Raw genomic sequence first — 24,692 nt, 5'->3', positions numbered from 1 at the left:
AACGACGCATGCGGCGCAAAACGCAGCGTTGTTCATGCGTTTTGCTGCGTTTTTGTTTGCGTTGTGCGCTGCGGCGCCGACGCTGCGGCGCACAACGCAAATGTGAACGTAGCCTTACAGAGCTACTACTTAGTTTCCCTGGCTGTGTATTTCAGATTATTTTCATGCTGGAAGACTCAGCCATGACCCATCTTCAATGGTCTTACAGATGGAAGGAGGTTGTTGGCCAAAATATCGCAATACATGAACCCATCCATCCTCCCTTCAATACAGTACAGTCGTCCCGTCCCCTTTGCAGAAAAGCACCCCCAAAATATGATGCTTCCCCCACCATGCTTGATGGTTGGAACGGTGTTCTTGTGGTTGTACTAATCCTTTTCCTTCCTCCAAACACAGCGAGTGGAGTTGATATCAACTTTGGTTTTACTTTGGTCTCATCTAACCACATGACCTTCTCTCATGCCTCCTCTGAATCATCCAGATGGTCTCTGGTGAACTTCAAACGGGCCTAGACATGAGTTGGCATGAGCATGCCCTGCAGGATTTGAATCCATGACGGTGTAGTGTGTTACTAATGATAATGTTTGAGACTGTGGACCCAGCTCTATTCAGGTCATTAACCAAGTCCTTCCATGTAGTTCTGGGCTGATTCCTGACCTGTCTCAGAAAAAATCCTTACCTGACAAGGGGAGATTTTGTATGGAGCCCCAGACCAAGGACGATTGACAGTCATCTTGTGTGTCTTCCATTTTCTAATAATTGTGCCAACAGTTGTTTCCTTCTCACAAAGCTGTGTGCCTATTGTCCTGTAATTCAACCCAGCCTTGTGCAGGTCTACAATTTTGTCCCTGGTGTCCTTAGACAGCTCTTTGGTCTTGGCACATGGTGGAGAGTTTGGAGTGAGATTGAGTGTGTGGACAGGTGTTCAAACAGGTGCAATTAATACAGGTAATGAGTGCAGAATAGGAGGGCTTGTTGAAGAAAAACTAACAGGTCTGTGAGAGCCAGAATTCTTGCTGGTTGGTGATCAAATACTTATTCCATGCAAACAAGTAAAAAATACATGAACAATGAACAATACCATTAAAGGTTTAAACTTATTAACGATTTTTGACTCTTAGTACATTCCCGGTCACTATGTTTCACATAGTTATAGAGCGTGCACACTGCAGGAAAGTGAGGTTTAGATTTTTTCCGATTTTTATGCTGGATTTACACTTACTGCCTCCTTTCCCACTTTTCTCCATACGATACTGATAAATGTGCAGAGTAAAGAGCATGTGAGAGTTTCTGTGGTCATCTTCATCACAATCCCGTTGGCTGCATTTGCGTGAGGCAATAGCAGCATCCAGGAAAAAGGCCGCTTTCTCAGCAGTTGGTGCTCGCAGTTCACTCTGGTTCTGCAACTAAACACAAAGCAAATATAGTATAAGCGATACTTACGTTATTTCTACAGTTTTAGAATTGTGGAGGTGGACTATGAGGGTGCAGAAACTCACTGACACTGATCAACTGGTGTAGAAGAAGTCCAAGGCATCTTTTAAGTTACAGGTGGGAACCAAGTCAAGTGCAGAACTACTCAACTACTTTCTCATGGCTATCTCTAACATGAAAAAACGCTTTCTAAATATGAAAACATACATATAAAATATATTATTTTGAAATATTACAGTGTACTATTATGATATATAATATATTATAATATACACTGTGCATGAAATATTGATTGGATTTAGATTTTTCTTTTATCCTGGCACATTTTATTAAATGATACAAGTAAACCATATGTGCTGCCCTGCAATGATCTCCGCTGGCTCAGGGTGGTCATGCCATCAATTCTCCTGTTTCTTGTGGTCACGTCCACTCTGCTCTGTCGAGGGGTCATCACTGCCAATGTCAGGTTGATTGACAGCCGACTCCCCACTCCCCGCTACTTTAGACTGAGCTCTTTCAATGAATATGACATCGGTAGTGACACCATGTTGACGGAGAAGAGAATCACCAGTAGGAGCAGTGCATGACCACTCTGACCTGGGAGAGATTGTCACATGGCAGAACAGACAGATAGTTAGCAACTGTTTGCCGATAAGTGCTTAGCCCCATAGGAAAAAAAAGTCCAGGATAATCACTTTAGCACTTCTATTTTTTAGAACATTCTTATTTTGCTTAAATGTTAACACAGTCTCAAAAAAAATGTTTTTTGCAAAAAACGTCAAAACAACACTTTGATACACCCAACCACCAATATGAGTGGAAGAGAACGATAAATGCAAGATGTGTATAATTAAAACATAATAATTTTTATTAGTATTTTAAAAAAGAATAAAATTACAGAATCAAGCCTCTGGAACCACAAAAAGAAGAACACAAAGGCAAGGGGACACAAGGTAAGTACCTATGAAGTATTGCACCAAAGAAATTGCATAAATCCTGAAAAAGAACTTTTCAAACATAGGCCAAAGCTATTGAGAAGATAAGAATCAACTGATGTATACCACATTAAGTTCTCCCCCCCCCCCCCCCCCCCGGCTTAAAATGTTCCCTCTCCTTCCCTCCATTTTCTTCCTAGGTAACTTGATGTTTTATTGGACGTCATACTTATATTTTATGATAAATTGATGCTGATATTGTCCTGTTTATTCTTTTTTTGTATCTTTGTAATTGAAAATGTTATAATCCATCAACATTTTCATTTAAAAAAAAAAATGATCAGGCAGAATCAGTTCAACCGGACATAATTATACACGCATGCAGTCATTTCAGATAAAATGTATGAATTAGGGACCTAAACTGCAGGTGTTTTTATTTTTATCGGATTGCACAATATGTTATCTGTCACTATTTTCTAGCATCATCTAAACAAACTTCAGGAGACAAATTGGTTTAGATAAGTGATACAGAACTCTATTCTATCACTCAATTTTCAGCATTCTGGGGCTGCCAAGGATCAGATACAGGAAGAAAACAGACTGACATGGATAGTAGATTGATTTATAATGTAATAGAACAACTCAAAACTCAAATTAATTGTTTTAGATTTTTCAAAGCTTGCACTTGACATCCCCCTTTGAAAGATATACTGGAGCTGCCACCTTTTCCTATCTACCAAGATGATTGATTTTGGTGCCTGATACATTTCTAATTTATTACTACTCGTCATAAGTTTTATTATCATGGTTCACTGCACAGCAGCATACGCTTTGTGTTTATTTGTTGTCACACAGTCACCTAAACAGCATGTTTCTTATATTAAATCCATTCTATAAGGTTGTATACCGGGTTTATAATTTACAGCTTGTTTCTGATATATTGAGGAGAATGGTTGTGCATTTTATTTGGAGATTTGAGGCTATTAGCCTGTTTTGGTGGGAGAAGGAGGTCCTCTCCCTACTTATGGACAACTGCAAGCTAATGTAGGGAGATTTAGGCCAAGTTCACTTGTTGCGGATTTGTTGCAGATGTGCGATGCAGATTCGGAAGTGCAAGACCCCAGCAATTAACAGTACAATACAAGTACAAATGGATTTTTGATAACCCAAAGTTTAAATTAAAGCATGGGGTGGATTTCAAGTCTTCAGTATGCTTACTGTTTTGCAAAATTTCATTGCGGTTTTCACCCTATTCAAACCATAGTAAATGGAGTAAGATGAAATCTGCAAATATCACATGAGGATTCGATCTGTGGATTTGCTGTGTATTTGTCGAGGATCTGTAACCAAATCCACAGTGGAGATTTTCTACAACATGTGAACATATCCTTACAGGCCAAACAATGGTATGTAAATAAGCTCCCCTCCAAAAAGAAGGAAAACTGGTCCCCTGGTGCCACCGATTGGAGGTCGGAACCCTATAAGTCAATGTCTAACCCTTTATCAAACCAAGTCTTTAATACATTTTATTACATGACTTTTGTTTGCTTTCAGGATAATTGTAAAATGTAGGGAAACACTACGCTGTGACATTAGTGGGGAATAACAATATTAAAATGCCACTAATAAAAAAGCCAACATAAGCATAGATGTGAAGAGCTGCCAAAAGAGAACCCTAGTATTCATTCACACAAATCATTTTAGATTAAAACTAACTCTGAATTCAAGCTATAGATATGAGTGTACCCTAATAACACCCATTATCAGGCTTCCATCATTATTCATCAGCTTATGAAGCACACCATACAGCTTTGTTCTGAAGAGACAGCTCTAGTTACCTGCATGCCGCATATTGGATCCTCACACAGGTAAACTCCAGGAGACTGACCATCCTGAAGACTGCCGGTAGCCACTTCTGATAACAGGTCTCTCAGGTTCTCCTCTTTCCCCCACACTTCCACTGCTGACACTCTGACCGAGAACCGAGCTCCTGTCTTTTCCTTCCGTTCATTAATCAACTTAAAGAGCCATGAAATAGCACAGGGGATAATGCCAAGATTCTGCATGGAGTCATCCTTGCCAATCATAGTGTATGACTTTCCTGTCGGACACAGATTTGAAAAGAAAAACATAGAAATGTATTAGATTTTCCTGTACACATTTATTCTGCATTAAAATATTTTCAGCAATATTTATTTAATTTAAAAAAAAAAATTATGTTATTAATGATGTATTTTTGGAATATTCCTAGTTGCTCCGAATAGAAAGTCACCCTAGTAACACGTATCCCTCTCTAGCGTATGAATAACCCCATAAGAGAGACATGTCCACAAACACTGCTAGGGTTTGAGTTGGTTAGATTTCACATGATTAAATTTGCTCAGTTATATAGCACCAGTAATTCCACAACACTTTACAGACATTATTGGCTCTGTCCCCATTGGGCTCACAATCTACATTCCCTATCACTATGTTTTTACAGTATGGGAGGAAACCAGAGAACATGGAGGAAACCCATACAAACACGGGGAGAACATACAAACTCCTTTATGAAAACCACTGAGCCATATGATTGCCTAAAAAGCCGCCCATTTACCTGACACCCATTTCCAGCCTGTTCTATGCCTAGGACCCTTAAAAGAGGCAGTTTAAGTAGCACGGTATAAAATGGCTGTGGGAGAATCAGGGCATCCAAGATGTTGGCTAAGAGTTAGTGCCTTGAATGGGGTACCCTTTTCCCGACTCCGAATTCCCTTCTACAGTAAAATGTGCTTTGCAATCCTGACAATCCCTACAATTATTTTTAATAACATTTAAGGTATAATTGATAGATGATAATATTGCAGCGCTGCACACTTCTTCACATTGGTTGCTTAGTACTTACCAAGCTTGGAATGCCCGAAGCAGAAAACGCATCCATCTGCTCCATTCACAACAGACTGGATAACTTCAGCAACTGTTCCAGCGCACACCTCTGCCTATATGGGACAGATAGAAAAGTCATCTCATCATCTATACATATAATTACATTTCAACTTTAATCCAATGCTTTCCTACAAATTTAATAGTAAGATTCACATGGACATAACACTTCAGATTATGCACACAAAGTTCTCTATCCCCATCAAGTACAAATCTGGAGTGCTGACACCGCTGCTCATTATTTCCCATCCGCGCTGCATTGCTTTGAAACCATTCACACATAATTCCTCTATCCTGACACAGAAACCTAATGAACGAATCTTCTGCTCAGACATATCTAAGATATCCATGGGATATAGTAGATTTTCAGAACTTCTATGGTATAGATCTGAATTTCCAAATACTTAACAAACTAACCCTTGACATCATTAGCAAGAGCCCCATAAAGATTTATACAGACATCACCTACAGACAGTCAGAAGATAATTTCCTTTACAATACATATTCATACATTAATATACAGACAGGGCTGCATTAAGTTAAAGGGTTATTTCACCTAAAAGATAAGTACAGCTACTGAACCATCTCTAGTAGGGATGAGCGGACCCGTGGAGATTCGGGTTCTGGTGTCCAACCACAATTCAGTTCGAATACCAGAACTTGAACCAGAAAACAATGGGGTCCCGAGCTCCTGGATGGAAAATACTCTCTCTCTAATGTTTATGGTTATCTTTACTTAATTTTTAGGGCCAATGTTACTAAATATATAGATGAGAGTTGTGACTTACAGATCAGTGCTTCAAATCTGTACTTATATAAATTACCAGCCTAGGGGGAACATGCAGAATACAGATTTATTATTGAGTTCAGTGGGAACAGTATACAGAGAGCTCCTAGCTTCTACCCAATGGTGGCTGCATTCCGCCAGCATTTTTTCATTAATGGCTGTCTTACACACATTTACAGATTACTTTGATATTGAGCGTTTGATGGGATTATAAGATACAAAGATAAAAAGATAAGTTATTAAACTGATTTTGAGTTTTCTGTTGCATGTACTGTACATGGACAGAGCTATGACGTTAAAGGAAACCTGTCAGAAACTATAACCCACCCCAAATTATTTAAATGACTGTGTAGCCCTTTAAAAGATAAGCCGGTCAATCCCTTTTAGTGCTTTCGGGTGTGACAATGTACTTCTAGCTTCTCAGTTAATGTTATCCGAGAATGCTAGTGTGCTAACTGAGTGTTGAAGTCCTCGCTGCTGCATGTCTCGTGGCTGTTCGACAGTCACAACACATGCAGGGATCACCTGTTTGTTAGGCAATCCCTGCATGTGTTGCAACTGTCGAACAGCCACGAGACATGCAGCTGTGGGAACTCAAACATATTATCCGAGCATGCCGAAGACACTAGGTTAGCACCCGAGCATGCTCGGAATCAGAGCACGTTCGCCCATCACTATTCCCTCCTTTGGCTGATTGACAGAGCAAACGACCTGTCAATCAGCCATGGGATATTCCTGGCAGGTAGGAATTACAGTGTGAGACTTTAAAGTTGCAAAGAGCAGTAGTCATGACCGAGCTGCTGTCTGGTTATGCTCTGACACTTTACAAGAAAATAGTGTCCCAGTGTGTTGTCAGGTGTGGAGTGCACCACACTCACTTGTAGGCCCCAGGCCTCTGCTGTCTCCAGGCCTCCATCCTCAGGAGATTCCGCACACAATTCAGAAGACATCAAGTTCATTGCAACAAGCAAATGTTTACTGGTCAGTTAAAGGGTCAGCTTGATTACATGTGGGGATTCCCTAGCAATCAGGCAACCCCCACATGTACTCAGCCTGGCTAGTAGCTCTAAGTCATTCTGCTGCCGCGATGAAAACTAAATCTCCGAGCAGTCATAAATACTCGGAGGTCACCCAAGCTCAACACTAATTGAGAATAGTTTAATGTACAATATACATTCACTCCTTTTTGTGCCTGCCTTCAAAGAACAGTCTGTAGCCAGTTTTTGGCTTGTGAATGTAACGTAAGATACCATGGAATGACCCTAAAGTTCATCAGAGTGTAACATGTGGGATAGGGCACAGCATTTCATTTTTCTTACTTCCTTATTATAACGCATCTTCAGTCCTACCACTCATTTTTCCTGGACTAAGTATTAAGTACACAGATTCCGTCAGCCTCAGGGATTTTCTGTCCACTTCAGCAGTGCACCCGGGACCAGCCACCAGCCCTTCACGCAATTCCACGTCCACCAATCTCTGTTTGTCAGAAGACCTGGCACTCTCACTAGTGCCTGGACTGAGCCCTAGGCTCCATATGTTGCAGGAATGTCCACAAGTGTTATCAGTATGGCTCCCACTGCCTTGAACTTGACCTCGTTATGGTACTTCCCTACCTCCATCAGGACCCTTTTTACTAACACTATTCCCCAACCAGGTGGCTAGTTCTATCAATTAACTATATCTTATCCTATAAACTAAACCTATTGTCCTCATGGCCTCTACAGAAAAAAGTGAGAAAGCAGTGTGTATAACAATCAGGATCACCCATTAAATATAAACTCAAAAAATATTAGATGAAATATAATATATTTTTATTAATACAAAAAACACACAACCAAGACAACAATAATAAAAACAAATAAAAAATGACCAAAAATTAGCTTTACAAAAAAAACCCACTGAAAGTCCGTGTAAGGCCCAAAAGCTATCCTCCCCCAATGTGTTAGCTCTGAATGCAGGTAAGCATGAATCATAAACATGGAACAAACCCCAAATAATGTGCTACAACAACATTTGTCTTTGGATGGTACCAAAGTGCCAAATGGTAATGATGGTCCACTATATAAAAATAACAAGGCACATAAAACAATTCCACTGCAAGAACCCTTCAAAATAAAGCGTGTTTTTTCCTGTATAGACTAATCCAAACAATTTAGTAAAAGGTCATGATGAAATAGATCATAAACTATAAATAAGACTTTAACTATAGTAGCAATGCCCTTGTGAATAAAAAACAGATCCAATTATTTTGCACACAACAGGTGAAAACGCAAAAACCCATAAGCATGATGTACTTAGAGTAAATAGAGCATATATTCCATAGATAACAATGGGTCAGCGCTATACCAGCCTATAACTGATCAAGATGGAGATATGCGAAACAAGTTTAATGCCTCCAAGAGAAAGTAAAAAAATGCAGATGGAAAATCCTGCATAAAGAATGAGGCAAGAAAAGGAAAACACACATTAAAAAGCATAAGAAGCATGAGATAGCTTCATGAAGAATTCAAAGCAAGATTGGAACCTGCTGCCAGCATGATGTATAAGGCCGGCGTCACACTAGCGAGTTTTACAGACGTATGAGCGCAGAAAATACACCCGTAAAATACGCATTACACACGGCCCAATGATTCTCTATGGGGCAGCTCCTATCTGCCGTATATTGCGCCCCCTGAGGAAGGAACATTGTGCTCCGAAACGTGCGTCGGGGTGGACTCCTGACTCCCCGCTGTGACATTATCAGGTATTTACACCTTCATGACCTGGCCCTATTTATGTATAGTTACTATGATGGTTTATTTGGGGATATTCATTTCAGTATGTGTGGCCAGTGGCTTTTAGTATACTTTAATACATTCTACTCTGTATAGTGTTACAGTGATGTGGTCTTGAGTCCTTTTAGCATTTGTACCGCCATATGGTGCTTAACCTGTTATGCTCTGTTGTCCATTTATCTTTTCTATATTGTATTTATGTCATTTTGAGTATTTAATAAACTTATACAATTTTAAGGGATATCTGACTGCAAGTTTGTGATGTTATGTACTGTGTAGTGGGCAGTTTTTCCCGATTATTGTCCTGATGTACATGCACTGCGGCACTAGAGGGACTCTGTTAATATCTAGCGGCTCTTATGGGTGTCTATGCATGTAACATGTATGTAACAACTTTATTTTACATCCGTAATATACGGTATTGTACGGCCGTAGAAAATCGCAGCATGCTGCGTTTGTCAGCGTATTGCGCAAAAAATACGCTAATGAAAGTCTATGGGTGCGAGAAAAATACGGATTACACATGGACCAGCAGTGTGACTTGCGAGAAATACGCAGCGGTGTTATAGAGAAAAGCTGGCAATTCAGTGCGGTGTACAGTAAAATCACACTGACAGAATAGAATAGAATAGGTAGAATAAATGTCTACACATAGAATAGGTATATATATATATATATATACATATATATATATATATATATATATATATATATGTCAGTGAGACACACATATATATATATATATATATATATATTTATATTTATATTTCATACAGCGCTAGATATCATAAAAGCCGGTAATTGCCGGCTTTTCATTTCTCCTTCACAAACCCGACAGGATATGAGACATAGTTTACATACAGTAAACCATCTCATATCCCTTTTTTTGCATATTCAACACTACTAATGTTAGTAGTGTGTATGTGCAAAATTTGGGCGCTGTAGCTGGTAAAACAAAGGGTTAAACGGCGGAAAAAATTGGCGTGGGCTCCCGCGCAATTTTCTACGCCAGAGCGGTAAAGCCTGTGACTGAGGGCAGATATTAATAGCCTAGAGAGGGTCCATGGTTATAGGACCCCCCTGGCTAAAAACATCTGCCCAAAGCCACCCCAGAAAAGGCACATCTGGAAGATGCGCCTATTCTGGCACTTGGCCACTCTCTTCCCACTCCCGTGTAGCGGTGGGATATGGGGTAATGAAGGGTTAATGTCACCTTGCTATTGTAAGGTGACATTAAGCCAGGATAATAATGGAGAGGCGTCAATTATTATGACACCTATCCATTATTAATCCAATAGTACGAAATGGTTAAGAAAACAGACACACATTATTACAAAGTATTTTGATGAAATAGAGACACAGGGTGTTTTAATATTTTATTAGACTCTTAATCCACCTGAAGACCCTTGTCACCTGAAACAAAGTTAACTTTGTTAACTGACATGCGCAAAATACGCTGCCACACCCTGCCTACGGATGACATACGGATCAATATTTTGGGAACATTTCTGCGTAAAAAATGGACCGTATTGTTTTTCGCCTAGTGTGACGCCGGCCTGAGGAGGAGAACCCACACGTATCGCCACCCTAAAACGTGGCTTCCTCAGGGGATGGAGAGTCATGGCCTCTACAGTTGCTAAGCCATTTAACTATATGAACAGCACTTATATCCCAAATGTAACCCTGTGCTTACCCTGCACTACTCACATTGTACATTACCACTTTACATTACTTATAAGCTGTACACTACCATCCCACAATATAAAAGATGCACATCACTACTCACTTTAAATTAAAAACTGCATGGCACTGTACACATAGCATGATTGTTGTACTCAGGGGTAGGAATGCAGCAGAACAGTCCATCACCCTTACAAGACTGAAAAGCTAGAAGTCCATCATCATGCCACAGTGCAGACACAACTTCAAACGCTATTTCTCTTAGCCCTTGAAGGGCTTTGGAGTCATAAAGGGATCATCTGACTTATCTTTTAAAAGGCTGCACAATCATAGTAATAGTTTGCAGGGGTAAATGTGTGGGACAGGTTCCCTTTAACCCCTTAACCGCTGGACCATTTTCTGTTTTCGCGTCTTCATTTTTTGCCTTCTTCCCAGAGCCATAACTTTTTTACTTTTTGATCAATTTGTCCCTGTGAGGGCTTTGTTTTTTGCAGGACAAGTTGTACTTTTAAACAGCACCATTGGTTCTAACATATCGTGTACTGGAAAATGGGGAAAAAAAAAAATGTCAAGTGCGGTGAAATTGCAAAAAAAGTGCAATTCCAAAATTGTTGTTAATTTTTGCACTAAATGCTAAAACTGACCTGCCATTATGATTCTACAGGTCATTACGAGATCACAGACACCAAACATGTATAGGTTGTTATTGTTATTTAAGTGGTGAAAAAAATCCAAAATTTGTAAAAAAAAATTAAAAAAGCGCCATTTTCGTGATCTTGGGTTGAGTGAGAGCTTTTTTTTTTGCACGCCAAGCTGACGTTTTTATTGATACCATTTTAGTGTAGATACAATGCTTTGATCATCCGTTATTGCATTTGACTGCAATGTAGCGATGACCAATAAAAATCTAATTTGGGCGTTTTTACTTTTTTCCTCATTACGCCGTTTAGCGAATGGGTTTTTTTTTTGTATTTTTTTTTTTACTTTTTTTTAACTTTTTGCACTCTTCAATAGTCTCCAGATCGCCTGTGTGTAGCAGAAATGCTCACTTGCTATGAGCACTGATCACTGGGCGGCGCTCATAGCAATCTGGCAATGACAACCAACCACAATGGTCTGCCGGAGACGTCTAGTGGTCATGCCGACCCATCGATGACCTGCGCTTATGTGATGGGGTCACCGATGGGCAGAGCTTACTTCCTGTAAGCGCGAGTTAAATGTTGTCAGAGATTGACAGCGGCATTTAACTAGTTAAAATCCGCGGGTGGATAGTGATTCCACCTGCAGCTGTTGTGGCCACATGTCAGCTGTCATATGTCCGGAAAGGTGCAGGCTCAACAACGGAGCCCGCACCAAACAGGGGGGAATCCGACATGTGCACACTATTATGGCACATGTCGGAAAGGGCTTAAAGGGGTTTCCTGAAAATTTGCCATGGAGTAGGGAATGTTAGAAAATAGAGAAATAAGCATTACTTATCAGGTGAATCTCCCACTGCTCCACTACATCCTTAATATGACTGCTGCTGTCAATCACTAGCCAGAGTGACTGCTGAGGTCAGCAATTGGCTACGGCAGTCAAGTGAATGATGTATAATACAGGATATTAAGAGACACAGAAACACTATAGGAGAAAAAAGCGCCAATAGGGTCTTATCCGATGGTAGTTACAAATTAATTAGTTTGCAGTCACCCGATATTCCACAGTGTTAAAGTATATAGGACTCATAGGAGTCAACAGCTGCCGCAGATCCACAGGTCAGGCCACTGACCGATTCATAGGATCAAATTGGAAAAAACGTGGATATTACCTGCGCTGCTGTAATAATGATGATCCAGGTGTGTAGATGATAAAAGGTGATGTTTTATTCTCTAAAGTGTTTCAAAGTCAATCAGACTTCTTCCTCAGGAGATGCATACAGGCGTGTATGTGTATGTATGCATCTTCTGATGAAGAAGTCTGATTGACTTCGAAACGCGTTGATAGAATAAAACATCACCTTTTATCATCTACACGCCTGGATCGTCATTATTACAACAGCGCGGGTAATATCCACGTATTTTCCAGTTTGATTCTAGTACAGGATATTGTCACTGCAGAACCGGAGGGGAACACCAGAGCAGCAACACTTGACAGCTGGGAGATTAAACTGCTATATAATGTTTATTTCTTAATTTCTTTATTTTACAATATTTCATGGTTTTAAGGTTGAAGGTAGACATAAGTCCATCGAGTTCAACCTATAACCTAACATGTTGATCCAGAGTAAAGTAATACCCCCATGAGGCAGATGCTGATTGCCCCATATCAGGGGAAAGATTACTTTCCGACTCATACGGCAATGTTTCCTTTGGTTTCTATGAAAATAATTGGTTGTGCTTCTGATAGGTAAACCTGCTACAGTCCCCCAGAGTACACCAGCATTAGCTGGTACCATAATTATTATATTACTCATATTACATGCACAATTCCCTCATGAAACGTCATGTGCTGCTCACAACCCAGAAATCAGGATGCATGTGATGTCACGTGTCCAATTACATTATTCTGCCAGCTGTTTTATGATGGAAGCGGCAGGTGTACAATGTGGACGAGCATTGAGTTGTGAGGACTTAATAAGGCCATAGTGGCTCTTTATGATCTAAGCATCTGGGTTCTTGTAAGACCTATCACTTGCCGGAGAAAGAACTATAAGATGGTGAACTATGATTAAGAACCAGTCGGTTTGAAACACCTAAGGCCATGAATTTCCCGGGTTAATGGCCTTTTTTCTAAATTAATGGTTTTATGCCATAATTTTAACCATGTTATACAGTACATTAAAGATTTTTGTTTTTAAATAATTTTTCACTGATGGATCTGCTGCTGGATACCTCTCCTTCTTTGATATAAGATGGTGATACACTTTCTTTTCTATAAGTAAAACACACTTTTCATGCAATTTTTAAGGGTGAGTGTTAAATATTTGGCCCAAAACATTTACCAACACTTTTTTCTCACATACATTTTTAGTCGTGTTTTAAGAATAAAACGCTGTGTAAAAAAAGCCGTAGGTGGTTAGCAGCACTGCATGGGGCATACACGTACTTTTGAGCTTATAGGTCTTGTTTCATGAAGGTGTTTTCATCAGAATTCTATCTTAAAACACATTCAAATATCATAAAATTGCTGTGCAACATGAAGTTTTGTCATTTATAAATTATTATTTATTTAATCAGTTTACTTTATCAGTTTTGGCCAGCTCTCCCAAAGTTTCGTTGAGTGGGGTGTGGCAAAGCCCACCTGATAAATTCATCAAAGGTTGTGGCATGCTAGTAGTAAGATGTGGTAATTCATTAGGAAAAATGCACCTCTTAAAGGGGTTCTCTAAGAATTAAATAAAATGGCCCTCATCATGTATTTCAAAGATCAGACCGATCTAGTCATGTGTCAGAACAGGCTGCAGTCTGAAGAATCACAACTCCCGAAACTTGTGTCTCAACTGACAGAGGAGCTGTATTGTAAAACCTATATTGTTGAGCTGTTGGAAAAGGATTGTGACAGGAGGAAAAATAAATCTTCTCCTCGACTGACTGAGAACAAATTATTTTTTTCAGCCTCAGTCCTACGGTACACAGTCAACCAAGAAGAAGATTATTTTTTTCTCTGGTCACAGCCCCTCTCTGCTAGCTCACCAGTATGTGTGCTTACAATACAGCTCCTACAGAAGTTGAGACACAGCTCTCCGGGAGCTGTGTTTCTTCAGATTGCAGTCCGTCCTGACATGTGACTAGGACGGGCTGACATTTAAATGACGTGATTGAAGCTATTTTATAAACTTCTTGCAGAACCTCTTTATTGAAATAGATGCATCTTACTCAAGAACACCCATCTTTAAGACTGGTGTGTACAATGCCAGTCTTAATGAATCAGGTCCAAAATGTAGTTGAGTTTTTCTAAGATTTCCATTAAATTCAGTGCTCTAAGGTTGTGTTTTAAAGCCAGTCTGTTATTAAGCACATTGTAACAATTTTTCTGTATTCTGCTCCTATAACCATGCAATGAGCCATCTCTCTGATCTCTAAACTACTTAACACAATATAACAAACCTGATCAATTTTACATTTGTGGAGTATCATGTCATACTGGCAGAATCAATGAATTCATAAACTTTCCCAAAGAAAAAGATAATAACACAGAGAGTACGGTACATCTGAAATTAAATTACGGATGATTTGCCTTGGTACAGAAAATGTATCACAACAACAAGAGGCTAAACACAAATTTCGCCACAGATGGACTCACAATTTCTGCTTGGAGGAAAATACATATAAGTATGATTCACCTTAGATCTACATATTTGGTTCACTTAGTTAACAAAAGAAACAGAAAAATAAACTTTATGGCATTGTTTTCATCAAACTGTAGAAAAAATGAGCAGTTTAAATGAAGAGGAAAGTATAATGTTGGTGCACAGTTCATGTCTGAGTAAGACTGCCTAGTGCAGTCGAAACGCGTCGACTGGGTCATGTAAATTTTTCTTTTGTATGCACCATATTTTCTTTTTAAAAATATAAAGAAAAGGAAAATCCAGTCCGGTTGAACTTGACTCCAATTTTTTCTATTAACAATAATATCTGTCTGTGATATTTGCAGATTGTCAGACCCATGACAAGAATACTGACCGCCATTGCCTGCTGAATAGTTTCAGGGCAGTGCCACCATCCCTAGGTCCAATGCTGATCCTCCTCGACTGCTCCCAATGTTTGGTATTGGCTGCAGCTCATCTTGTGTAAGCGGAGCGCCCTCTTCAGAGCCCACTGATTGGCTGCTGATTTAATGTGAGAACTACAGGCAATGCAAGATGCCAGGAGCATCAGGAGACTCAGCGGTGACTTGGACACAGAGAGTAAAGTGTGTTGTTTTTAGAACTGTGCTCAGAAGGATATTCTGAAAAGGGACAACTTTACCACCAAAATAGTCTAATAGAAATGGTTTAAGCAGCTATTGCTGGATTTTCCTTTCTTTTATTGGTTAAGGGGTTTTTTTACACTACAAATTTTAATTTACTTTTATTTTATGTGAACCCGGAAATCATCTCCTTCAAATTCTATATTAGGAATCTGTCCTAGTGTAGGAACATGGACCGGACCGAGGGTACCTCTCTTGCGCCGGTTCCGGAACTGTCACCATTGTAGCCGGGGGGAAAGCTTTCTAACCTGGACTGACCTTTGCACTTGATAGCAGGGGAAGATTGGTGATCCCACCTCTGAGTATCGTGTGAGCGCCGGCCCGCGCTGTAGATCCCGTGTCCAGTTACACTGACTGTGGACAGACTTCTGCTGGGTGCCCGTTGCCCTTTGTGACCGCTAGTTACAGACGTCCCAGGTCAGCGGTCAGTGTGCGCACACTGCCTAAGGGTATGTGCACATGTTGCGGATTTTGCTGCGGATCCACAGCGGTTTTGATGCTGCGGAGTCGCAGCTGTTTTCTATGAGATTACAGTATCATGTAAACCTATGGAAAACAAAATCAACAGTGCACATGCTGCAGAAAAAAACGCGCAGAAACACTGTGTTGTTTATTCTGCAGCATGTTCATTCTTTGTGTGGATTCCGCAGCGGTTTACACCTGCTCCATTATAGGAATTCGCACAAAAAACGCATAAAATCCGCGTAAATCTGCAGGTAAAACGCAGCGCTTTTTACCTGCGGATTTCTCAAAACAGGTGCGGAAAAATCTGCAGAGATTCCATCTACGTGTGCACATACCGGGTGACTCAACGAGAACTGTGTAATTTCTCACCCGCATACCACCGTTGAGCCACGCTCCGGCGGTATAACAGACTGTGCTGCACCCCGTATGATGAACTGTGGATCCAGGACCCCGCTTGCAACAACAAGGACTCATCGCCATCACCGAGAACCGAATCTCCAGCTTCTACAACGAAACTGGAGACATCACGCGCCAGTTACATAGGCGCCACCGTTGGAACTTAAAGGCTCTGCGGCCCGATAAGTTAACCCTTTTATGAACAGTTGCTTATTCTGTTACCTCACCCCGCATTCATTTTGTGTTAATATTCATCCCTATACCCCCTTCTTAACCCATTACCTCCCTGTGTAGAGTATACCCTTGTCAGAAGGTTTTTGTTATATAATTTGAGGAGAGCATGAGGGAAGTATTAAAACACAAATTTCAATGTGTCATACAGAGGCATATCTAGGAGGGGGCAAGCGGGGCATTTGCCCTGGGCGCAGTCGGGCTGCCTAATGCGGTGGTCCAGGGTGTTCAGATCTGCATTTCACCCCCACACACACACACTGGGATTCGGTTGTTCTTTGAGCCGGCTGTCAAAGACATACTGATAGGGAATATAGATTGTGAGCCCCAATGGGGACAGTGAAGATAATGCCTGTAAAGCACTGAGCAATTAATGGTGCTTTATAAGTGGGTAAAATAAATAAATGGGCCTGGGATGGAGGACATATACTGCATACCAGGAAGGAGGCCAGGATGATGGACATTACTAAATAAAGGGGGAGGAGGTGCAACTAGTATGTCCTTAAAGGATTTAGAACGCTACAAGAGCCCATACATCTGACAAACATTCGAGGGAGGGCCCAGGTCCAAATCGGGGCCCATCAGTGTCTAGTTATGTCGCTGTTTATATATATTCATTAATAAGCTAAGTGTCATAGAAATGCTCTGGCATTACCAGAAATAAGTAGTGTTGAGCATTCCGATACTGCAAATATCGGGTACCGGACGATATTCGCTGTATCGGAATTCCAATACCGAGTTCCGATATTTTTGCGATATCGGATACCGAAATCTGAAGTTCCTATAGTGCAGTTACGCACTATAATGGAGTGTGGGCGGTGCGTGGGCGGAGACTGTGTGTGTGTGTGTGTGTGTGCAGGCGGCAGAGGCGTAGCTAGGGTTTTGGTCCAGGGGACTTACCGTTGACGTTCTTTATGATGGAATCGTCACTTTTCCCGTCTTTTCCATCTGGCCCAGACCGACATGACAACTTCTTCCGGCAAGGACTCAGCTGCAGGGAATACAACAAAGACACATTTCTCTTCTCACATTCCAGCCATCACCATCTATTCCCAACCTGCACAAACTCCTCATCCTGCTGATACCCCAACACTGAGCCGCTGCTGCCATATGTGTCCCTATTACTGCACCTGATACCCCAATACTGAGCCGCTGCTGCCGTATGTGTCCCTATTACTGCACCTGATACCCCAATACTGAGCCGCTGCTGCCGTATGTGTCCCTATTACTGCACCTGATACCCCAATACTGAGCCGCTGCTGCCGTATGTGTCCTTATTACTGCACCTGATACCCCAATACTGAGCCGCTGCTGCCGTATGTGTCCCTATTACTGCCCCTGATACCCCAATACGGAGCCGCTGCTGCCATATGTGACCCTATTCCTGCACCTGATACCCCAATACTGAGCCGCTGCTGCTGTATCTGTCCCTATTACTGCCCCTGATACCCCAATACTGAGCCGCTGCTGCCATATGTGACCCTATTCCTGCACCTGATACCCCAATACTGAGCCGCTGCTGCCGTATGTGTCCTTATTACTGCACCTGATACCCCAATACTGAACCGCTGCTGCCCTATGTGACCCTATTATTGCACCTACTCTGTGGTTCTCTGTACCCTCTAAAATCTAAAGCACCCCTCTATAATATAGTAATGCCGGGTGCAAGTGCCGTAGAAAACAGAGCCCACATTTTGCCCCCTAGAAAATAATAATGCCCTCTGTGTGCCCCTTTGATAGTCACAGTAACCTGAGTTCCCCTATTACAATAAGTGCCCACTTTACATTTAATAATGTCCTGAGTCTCCCCCCTGTACAGCTCACCTATACACAGTATAATGCCCCCTAACTGTATAGTACCACCCACACAGTATACTGACCCGTTAGTAGCCTTCAAACTGATGGCTCCAACACTGTAATCCCCACACTGTATGATGGCCCAATAGATAACCTCCATATAGTATAATGTGCCAGATAGTCCTCAATATAGCACAAGGCAGCACCCCTATAGGCAGACCCTGTAGTATAAGGCAGCACCACCCATAGGCAGATCCGGTAGAATAAGGCAGCACCCCCCAAAGGCAGATCCTGTAGAATAAGGCAGCACTCCCCCCATAGGCAGATCCTGTAGAATAAGGCAGCACTCCCCCCATAGGCAGATCCTGTAGAATAAGGCAGCCCTCCCCCCCATAGGCAGATCAGATCCTGTAGAATAAGGCAGCACTCCCCCCTATAGGCAGATCGTGTGTATAAGGCAGCACTCCCTCCCCATAGGCAGATACAGCAGAATAAGGCAGCACTCCCCCCTATAGGCAGATACTGTAGAATAAGGCAGCACTCCTCCCCCCCATAGGCATATCCTGTATATAAGGCAGCACTCCCCCCCTATAGACAGATACTGTAGAATAAGGCTGCACTCCCCCCATAGGCAAATCCTGTATATAAGGCAGCACTCCCCCCCCCTATAGGCAGATCCTGTATATAAGGCAGCACTCCCCCCCATAGGCAGATCCTGTGTATAAGGCAGCACTCCCCCCTTATAGACAGATCCTGTATATAAGGCAGCACTCCCCCTTATAGGCAGATCCTGTGTATAAGGCAGCACTCCCCCCCTATAGGCAGATCCTGTGTATAAGGCAGCACTCCCCCTTATAGGCAGATCCTGTATATAAGGCAGCACTCCCCCCCTATAGGCAGATCCTGTGTATAAGGCAGCACTCCCCCCTTATAGACAGATCCTGTCTATAAGGCAGCACTCCCCCCCTATAGGCAGACCCTGCAGTATAAGGCAGCACTCCCCCCTTATAGGCAGATCCTGTATATAAGGCAGCACTCCCCCCCTATAGGCAGATCCTGTATATAAGGCAGCACTCCCCCTATAGGCAGATCCTGTAGAATAAGGCAGCACCCCCCCATAGGCAGATCCTGTGTATAAGGCAGCACTCCCCCTTATAGGCAGATCCTGTATATAAGGCAGCACTCCCCCCCTATAGGCAGATCCTGTGTATAAGGCAGCACTCCCCCTTATAGACAGATCCTGTATATAAGGCAGCACTCCCCCCTTATAGGCAGATCCTGTGTATAAGGCAGCACTCCCCCCTATAGGCAAATCCTGTGTATAAGGCAGCACTCCCCCTTATAGGCAGATCCTGTATATAAGGCAGCACTCCCCCCCTATAGGCAGATCCTGTGTATAAGGCAGCACTCCCCCTTATAGACAGATCCTGTATATAAGGCAGCACTCCCCCCCTATAGGCAGACCCTGCAGTATAAGGCAGCACTCCCCCCCTATAGGCAGATCCTGTATATAAGGCAGCACTCCCTCCTATAGGCAGATCCTGTGTATAAGGCAGCACTCCCCCCCTATAGGCAGATCCTGTATATAAGGCAGCACTCCCCCCTTATAGGCAGATCCTGTAGAATAAGGCAGCCCCCCAGGCAGATCAAGCAGCCCCCATATAAAACACAGTAAAGAAATACTCACCTCTCTTCCTCCTTGTTCCAGCGGCGCTCCCTGCTCCCGCTCATCTGACAGTGGGCGCTGGGCGGTGACGTCATCGCGCCCGCTGTCAGACAGTGTAGGGGATGATGGGAGGAGCGCAGCGCTCCTTCCCTCATCACTGCAGTGAGCTGTATCGGCTAGATGCCGATACAGCTCACCGTGCAATGACAGGCGGGGGGCCCACTGCTGGCACCGGGCCCCCGCCGCCTGCTCAGGGGCCCCATAGCGGCAGAGCAGGGGATCGATTCTCCCTGCTCTGCCGCAGAATTTAACTGCATCGGCGCGCTGCGAGCGCCGATGCAGTTACAGTAGCGTATCTCCGGGTGGGCCCCCTCAGAGCGCGGGGGCCGGGGCGATGGCCCCCTCTGCCCCCCCGGTAGCTACGCTACTGGCGGGCGGGGTATGTGCGTGACCATAGGAGGTCTGTGCGGGGCTGCCGGGGGTCTGTGTGGGCTGCCAGGGGTCTGTGCGTGCCTGCCGGGGGTCTGCGCGGGCTGCCGGGGGTCTGGGCAACGGATCCATCGTGTTTTGGCGGACCGTCGGCACGAAGAAACGTTCAAGTGAACTGCCCATTCTGAAGTCCGGGGAGGAGGGGGCGGTATTTCGGCCGCGCATGCGCGGTAGAAAATGGCGGACGCGACAGACAAAAAAAGTTCACTTGCAGTCCCATCGGACGATGCCTGCACACACACAGACCCCCGGCAGCCCGCAGAGCCCCGGCAGGCCCGCACAGACCCCTGGCAGCCCGCACAGACCCCCGGCAGCCCCGTACAGACCCCCGGCAGCCCGCACAGAGCCCTGGCAGGCCTGCACAGACCCCCGGCAGCCCGCACAGAGCCCCGGCAGGCCCGCACAGACCCCCTGCAGTCCCCACAGACCCCCGGCAGGCCGCAAAGACCCCCGGCAGCCTGTACAGAGCCCCGGCAGGCCCGCACAGACCCCCGGCAGGCACGCACAGACCCCCGGCAGGCACGCACAGACCCCCGGCAGGCACGCACAGACCCCTGGCAGCCCACACAGACACCCAGCAGGCACGCACAGACCCCCGGCAGCCTGCACAGATCCCCGGCAGCCCGCACAGACCCCGAGAGGCCCGTATAGATACCCGGCAGGCCCGCACAGACCTCGCCCGCACACACAGACATGCACAGTGTCCGCCCATGCACAGCCCACACTCTTCCCCCCTCCGGAACAGGATGTAGAAGGATAGAAAGGGCTTATTTACATTCTGAAATTTGTGTCCCATTGACTTGCATTGGTATCGGGTATCGGTATCGGCGATATCTGATATTTTTTGGATATCGGCCGACCCAATCTGATACCGATACTTCTGGATATCGGAAGGTATCGCTCAACACCAGTAATAAGGTATCTGGGTTTCCCCATACAGTATATGGTGCTTACAATGTACTTTCTGCCCATAGAAGGAGACTTTTCATAGAAAAACACCATCTAAGCTGGAACAGGAGACTAAACAGCAGCTGCAGATCGGTTCAGTGCTCTTCTTCACACTTGCTGAGGTGAAAGGAAAATTCTGCCATGTCTGCTTTTTCCCCTTGTGTTGTATGTTCATGATAAAATCAACACAAAAGCACATCAGTGACACATCCAGGGTCTGAAATGCTGAGGTGGCTTCATTACAATTCATGAATTTCTGCCCAGACATAATCAGCTCTTTTACTCCACGGCAAATGCTATGCAGTACCAGCGTGGCACGGGTATTGCTGGCACAAATTTATAGATCATATAAAATTTAGGGAAGGCTTCTTAGTGTTTCAAGGCATAAAACATACTTGATTTACAAATTAATGAGCTGTGATGTAAAGCGGAGGAGACAGGCCGATTTTCCATCTTCCACTGAGCACTGCTGAATTAGTAACAGCATAATGAGATGAAATAACCAATATAGTAATCCTGAATTTCCAGCAAGTGTAAATGTTTGTGTAATATGAGAAACACTCTGTAATATGCAGCACCGAGAGAGCGGAGATCTATATCTGGGACTGAAACAAGTGTGCACGGCGGGGTCTTCTATGTCAGGAATAGGAATATACTGCTGCCTCTGTGCATGACATGGGCTGTGGAGAGGGGGTCTTCTAAGTCTACAGTTGAGCTATAATACACTGTACACTTTATGGCTGGCATTGTGTATATTTTATGTAAACCTCCAAGGGAGCACTGTCAGGGATTCTTCTAGCTTTGAGAATTAAATTTAACAGTGTGCATTATTATTATTATTATTATAGCGCCATTTATTCCATGGCACTTTACATGTGAGGAGGGGTATACATAATAAAAACAAGTACAACAATCTTGAACAATACAAGTCACAACTGGTACAGGAGGAGAGAGGACCCTGCCCGCGAGGGCTCACAATCTACAAGGGATGGGTGAGGATACAGTAGGTGAGGTGCATGCTGGTATAACGAGGTGTGGGGTCTACTGATTTTTACTGGCAAATGATCGCACCCACTGTAAGAAAAAGGAGGTGTCTGGCATTGGCTCGTATACCTCAACCATGCTGGACTAATGAGAACATTATTCAGTGATTGGCTGTCACATATTTATTTCAACAAAAGTAAAGAAAGACCCTCTCTCATATCATCATCAAAATAATATTAATTTATTAGTTCAAAATATCAAAAATAACGCAATTGTATACAAAATGTAACAATAAAATTCAAAGAATATACATGATGTGTAGGAAAGAGCCCTGTGGTGATGTGCATTACAGTGTTTGTGAGCTCCTTCAATATCAAAACACCAATTGCCTATAAGGATACTGTTTATGTGACAAGGAGAAGCTGCATTAATGATTTAGAATCATCCAGCAACTACAGGTATTATAGTGGTTACAGGAGACAGAGTGGTTAGCACAGCCCCAGGGAATTCTGGGATAGTTGTTGTGTTCGGGAATCTGCAGGAGGAATCAGTGTCAGAGAAAGTCTCTTGTCAGTTCTTTCAGGGAAGTGACTGCTGGAAGCATAGAGGCAGTCAGGACAGCCTGGAGCGATCATTTTTGCCTCAAGATAAGAGTGTGAGAGAGACAACACTGGACTCATCCCCCCTCCACCTCACTGCATGATGAAGGTGTAGTGTTACGCTGTGTACAGACACTGTGTGTGAAGAGAAATTGTTTGTGAAGAGCCTTTCATATATGTTTGCTGGAAGCATTGCATAAAGAGAAGTGATTCTGTGTGATGGAAAGAAGCTTGATTAAAACCTTATAATCAACCTCTGCCTGGAAGCTGTTACCTCACATGACTGTGAAAGATTCTGGTTAATGGTTGCCTTGAGTAAAATCCCTTCAAGATTCCAAAGAACTCATATTCCTTAGCCCTGCTTCCATATACTGAGTGGTGGACATTTAACATTTATACATAAATAAGAGGCATGTCACTAGTCCTCCTCAATAACGGTCAGATCTCAAAGTGCATATATCTCACCTCTGTCAATTACAGTACTAATGTGATATTTCAGTTTTTCTTTTTTAATAAATTTGCAAAAATGTCTACATTTCTGTTTTTTTTCAGTCACGATGGGGTGAAGAGTGTACATTAATAAGAAAAAAATGAACTTTTTTGAATGTATCAAATGGCTGCAATGAAACAAAGAGTGAAAAATTTAAAGGGGTCTGAATACTTTCCGTACCCACTATGTATATAGATAGATAGATAGATAGATAGATAGATAGATAGATAGATAGATAGATAGATAGATAGATAGATAGATAGATATTTATACAGTTATATGAAAAAGTTTGGGCACCCCTATTAATCTTAAGCTTAATGTTTTATAAAAATTGTTTTTTTTGCAACAGCTATTTCAGTTTCATATATCTAATAACTGTTGGACACAGTAATGTTTCTGCCTTGAAATGAGGTTTATTGTACTAACAGAAAATGTGCAATCTGCATTCAAACAAAATTTGACAGGTGCATAAGTATGGGCACCCTTATCATTTTCTTGTTTTAAATACTCCTACCTACTTTTTACTGACTTATTAGATATATGTCAGTTATTAGATATATGAAACTGAAATAGCTGTTGCAAAAAAAACTATTTTTATAAAACATTAAGCTTAAGATTAATAGGGGTGCCCAAACTTTTTCATATACCGTATATACTCGAGTATAAGCCGACCCGAGTATAAGCCGACCCCCCCTAATTTTGCCACAAAAAACTGGGAAAACTTAATGACTCGAGTATAAGCCTAGGGTGGAAAATGCATCAGCTACCGGTAAATTTCAAGAGTAAAAATAGGTACCAATAAAAGTAAAATTAATTGAGACATCAGTAGGTTAAGTGTTTTTGAATATCCATATTGAATCAGTCTGATGGGCCCCATTAGATGTTCCATATTAAAATATGCCCCATATATTCCTGCATAAAGGTTAATAATGGCCCCATAGATGCTCCATACAGACACTTGCCCCTTATAGTGCTGCACAAACGTTATGGCCCCATAGATGCTCCATACAGGCATTTGCCCCTTATAGTGCTGAACAAACATTATGGCCCCATAGATGATCTATACAGGCACTTGCCCCATATGCTGTGGCTGCGATAAAAAAAAAAAATCACATACTGACCTCTCCGTCGCTCAGGCCCCCGCA

At 42.8% G+C, this 24,692-nt stretch overlaps 1 protein-coding gene across 1 annotated transcript in view; it reads right to left on the bottom strand.

The window, feature by feature from the left end:
- KIF26B (kinesin family member 26B) overlaps nt 1-24,692 on the bottom strand; it is a 521,116-nt gene that overhangs the window by 116,713 nt on the left and 379,711 nt on the right. Inside the window, exons 7-9 of the mRNA XM_077283159.1 lie at nt 5,254-5,347; nt 4,208-4,470; nt 1,223-1,406 (exon numbers count right to left, since the gene is read on the bottom strand). Of these exons, the coding sequence (XP_077139274.1) occupies nt 1,223-1,406; nt 4,208-4,470; nt 5,254-5,347 (541 nt within the window). The remainder of the gene's footprint in view (nt 1-1,222; nt 1,407-4,207; nt 4,471-5,253; nt 5,348-24,692) is intronic.

This window comes from Ranitomeya variabilis, chromosome 2 (genome assembly GCF_051348905.1).
Source record: "Ranitomeya variabilis isolate aRanVar5 chromosome 2, aRanVar5.hap1, whole genome shotgun sequence".
NCBI lineage: Eukaryota > Metazoa > Chordata > Amphibia > Anura > Dendrobatidae > Ranitomeya > Ranitomeya variabilis.
This window is presented reverse-complemented; position numbering and strand designations above follow the sequence as displayed.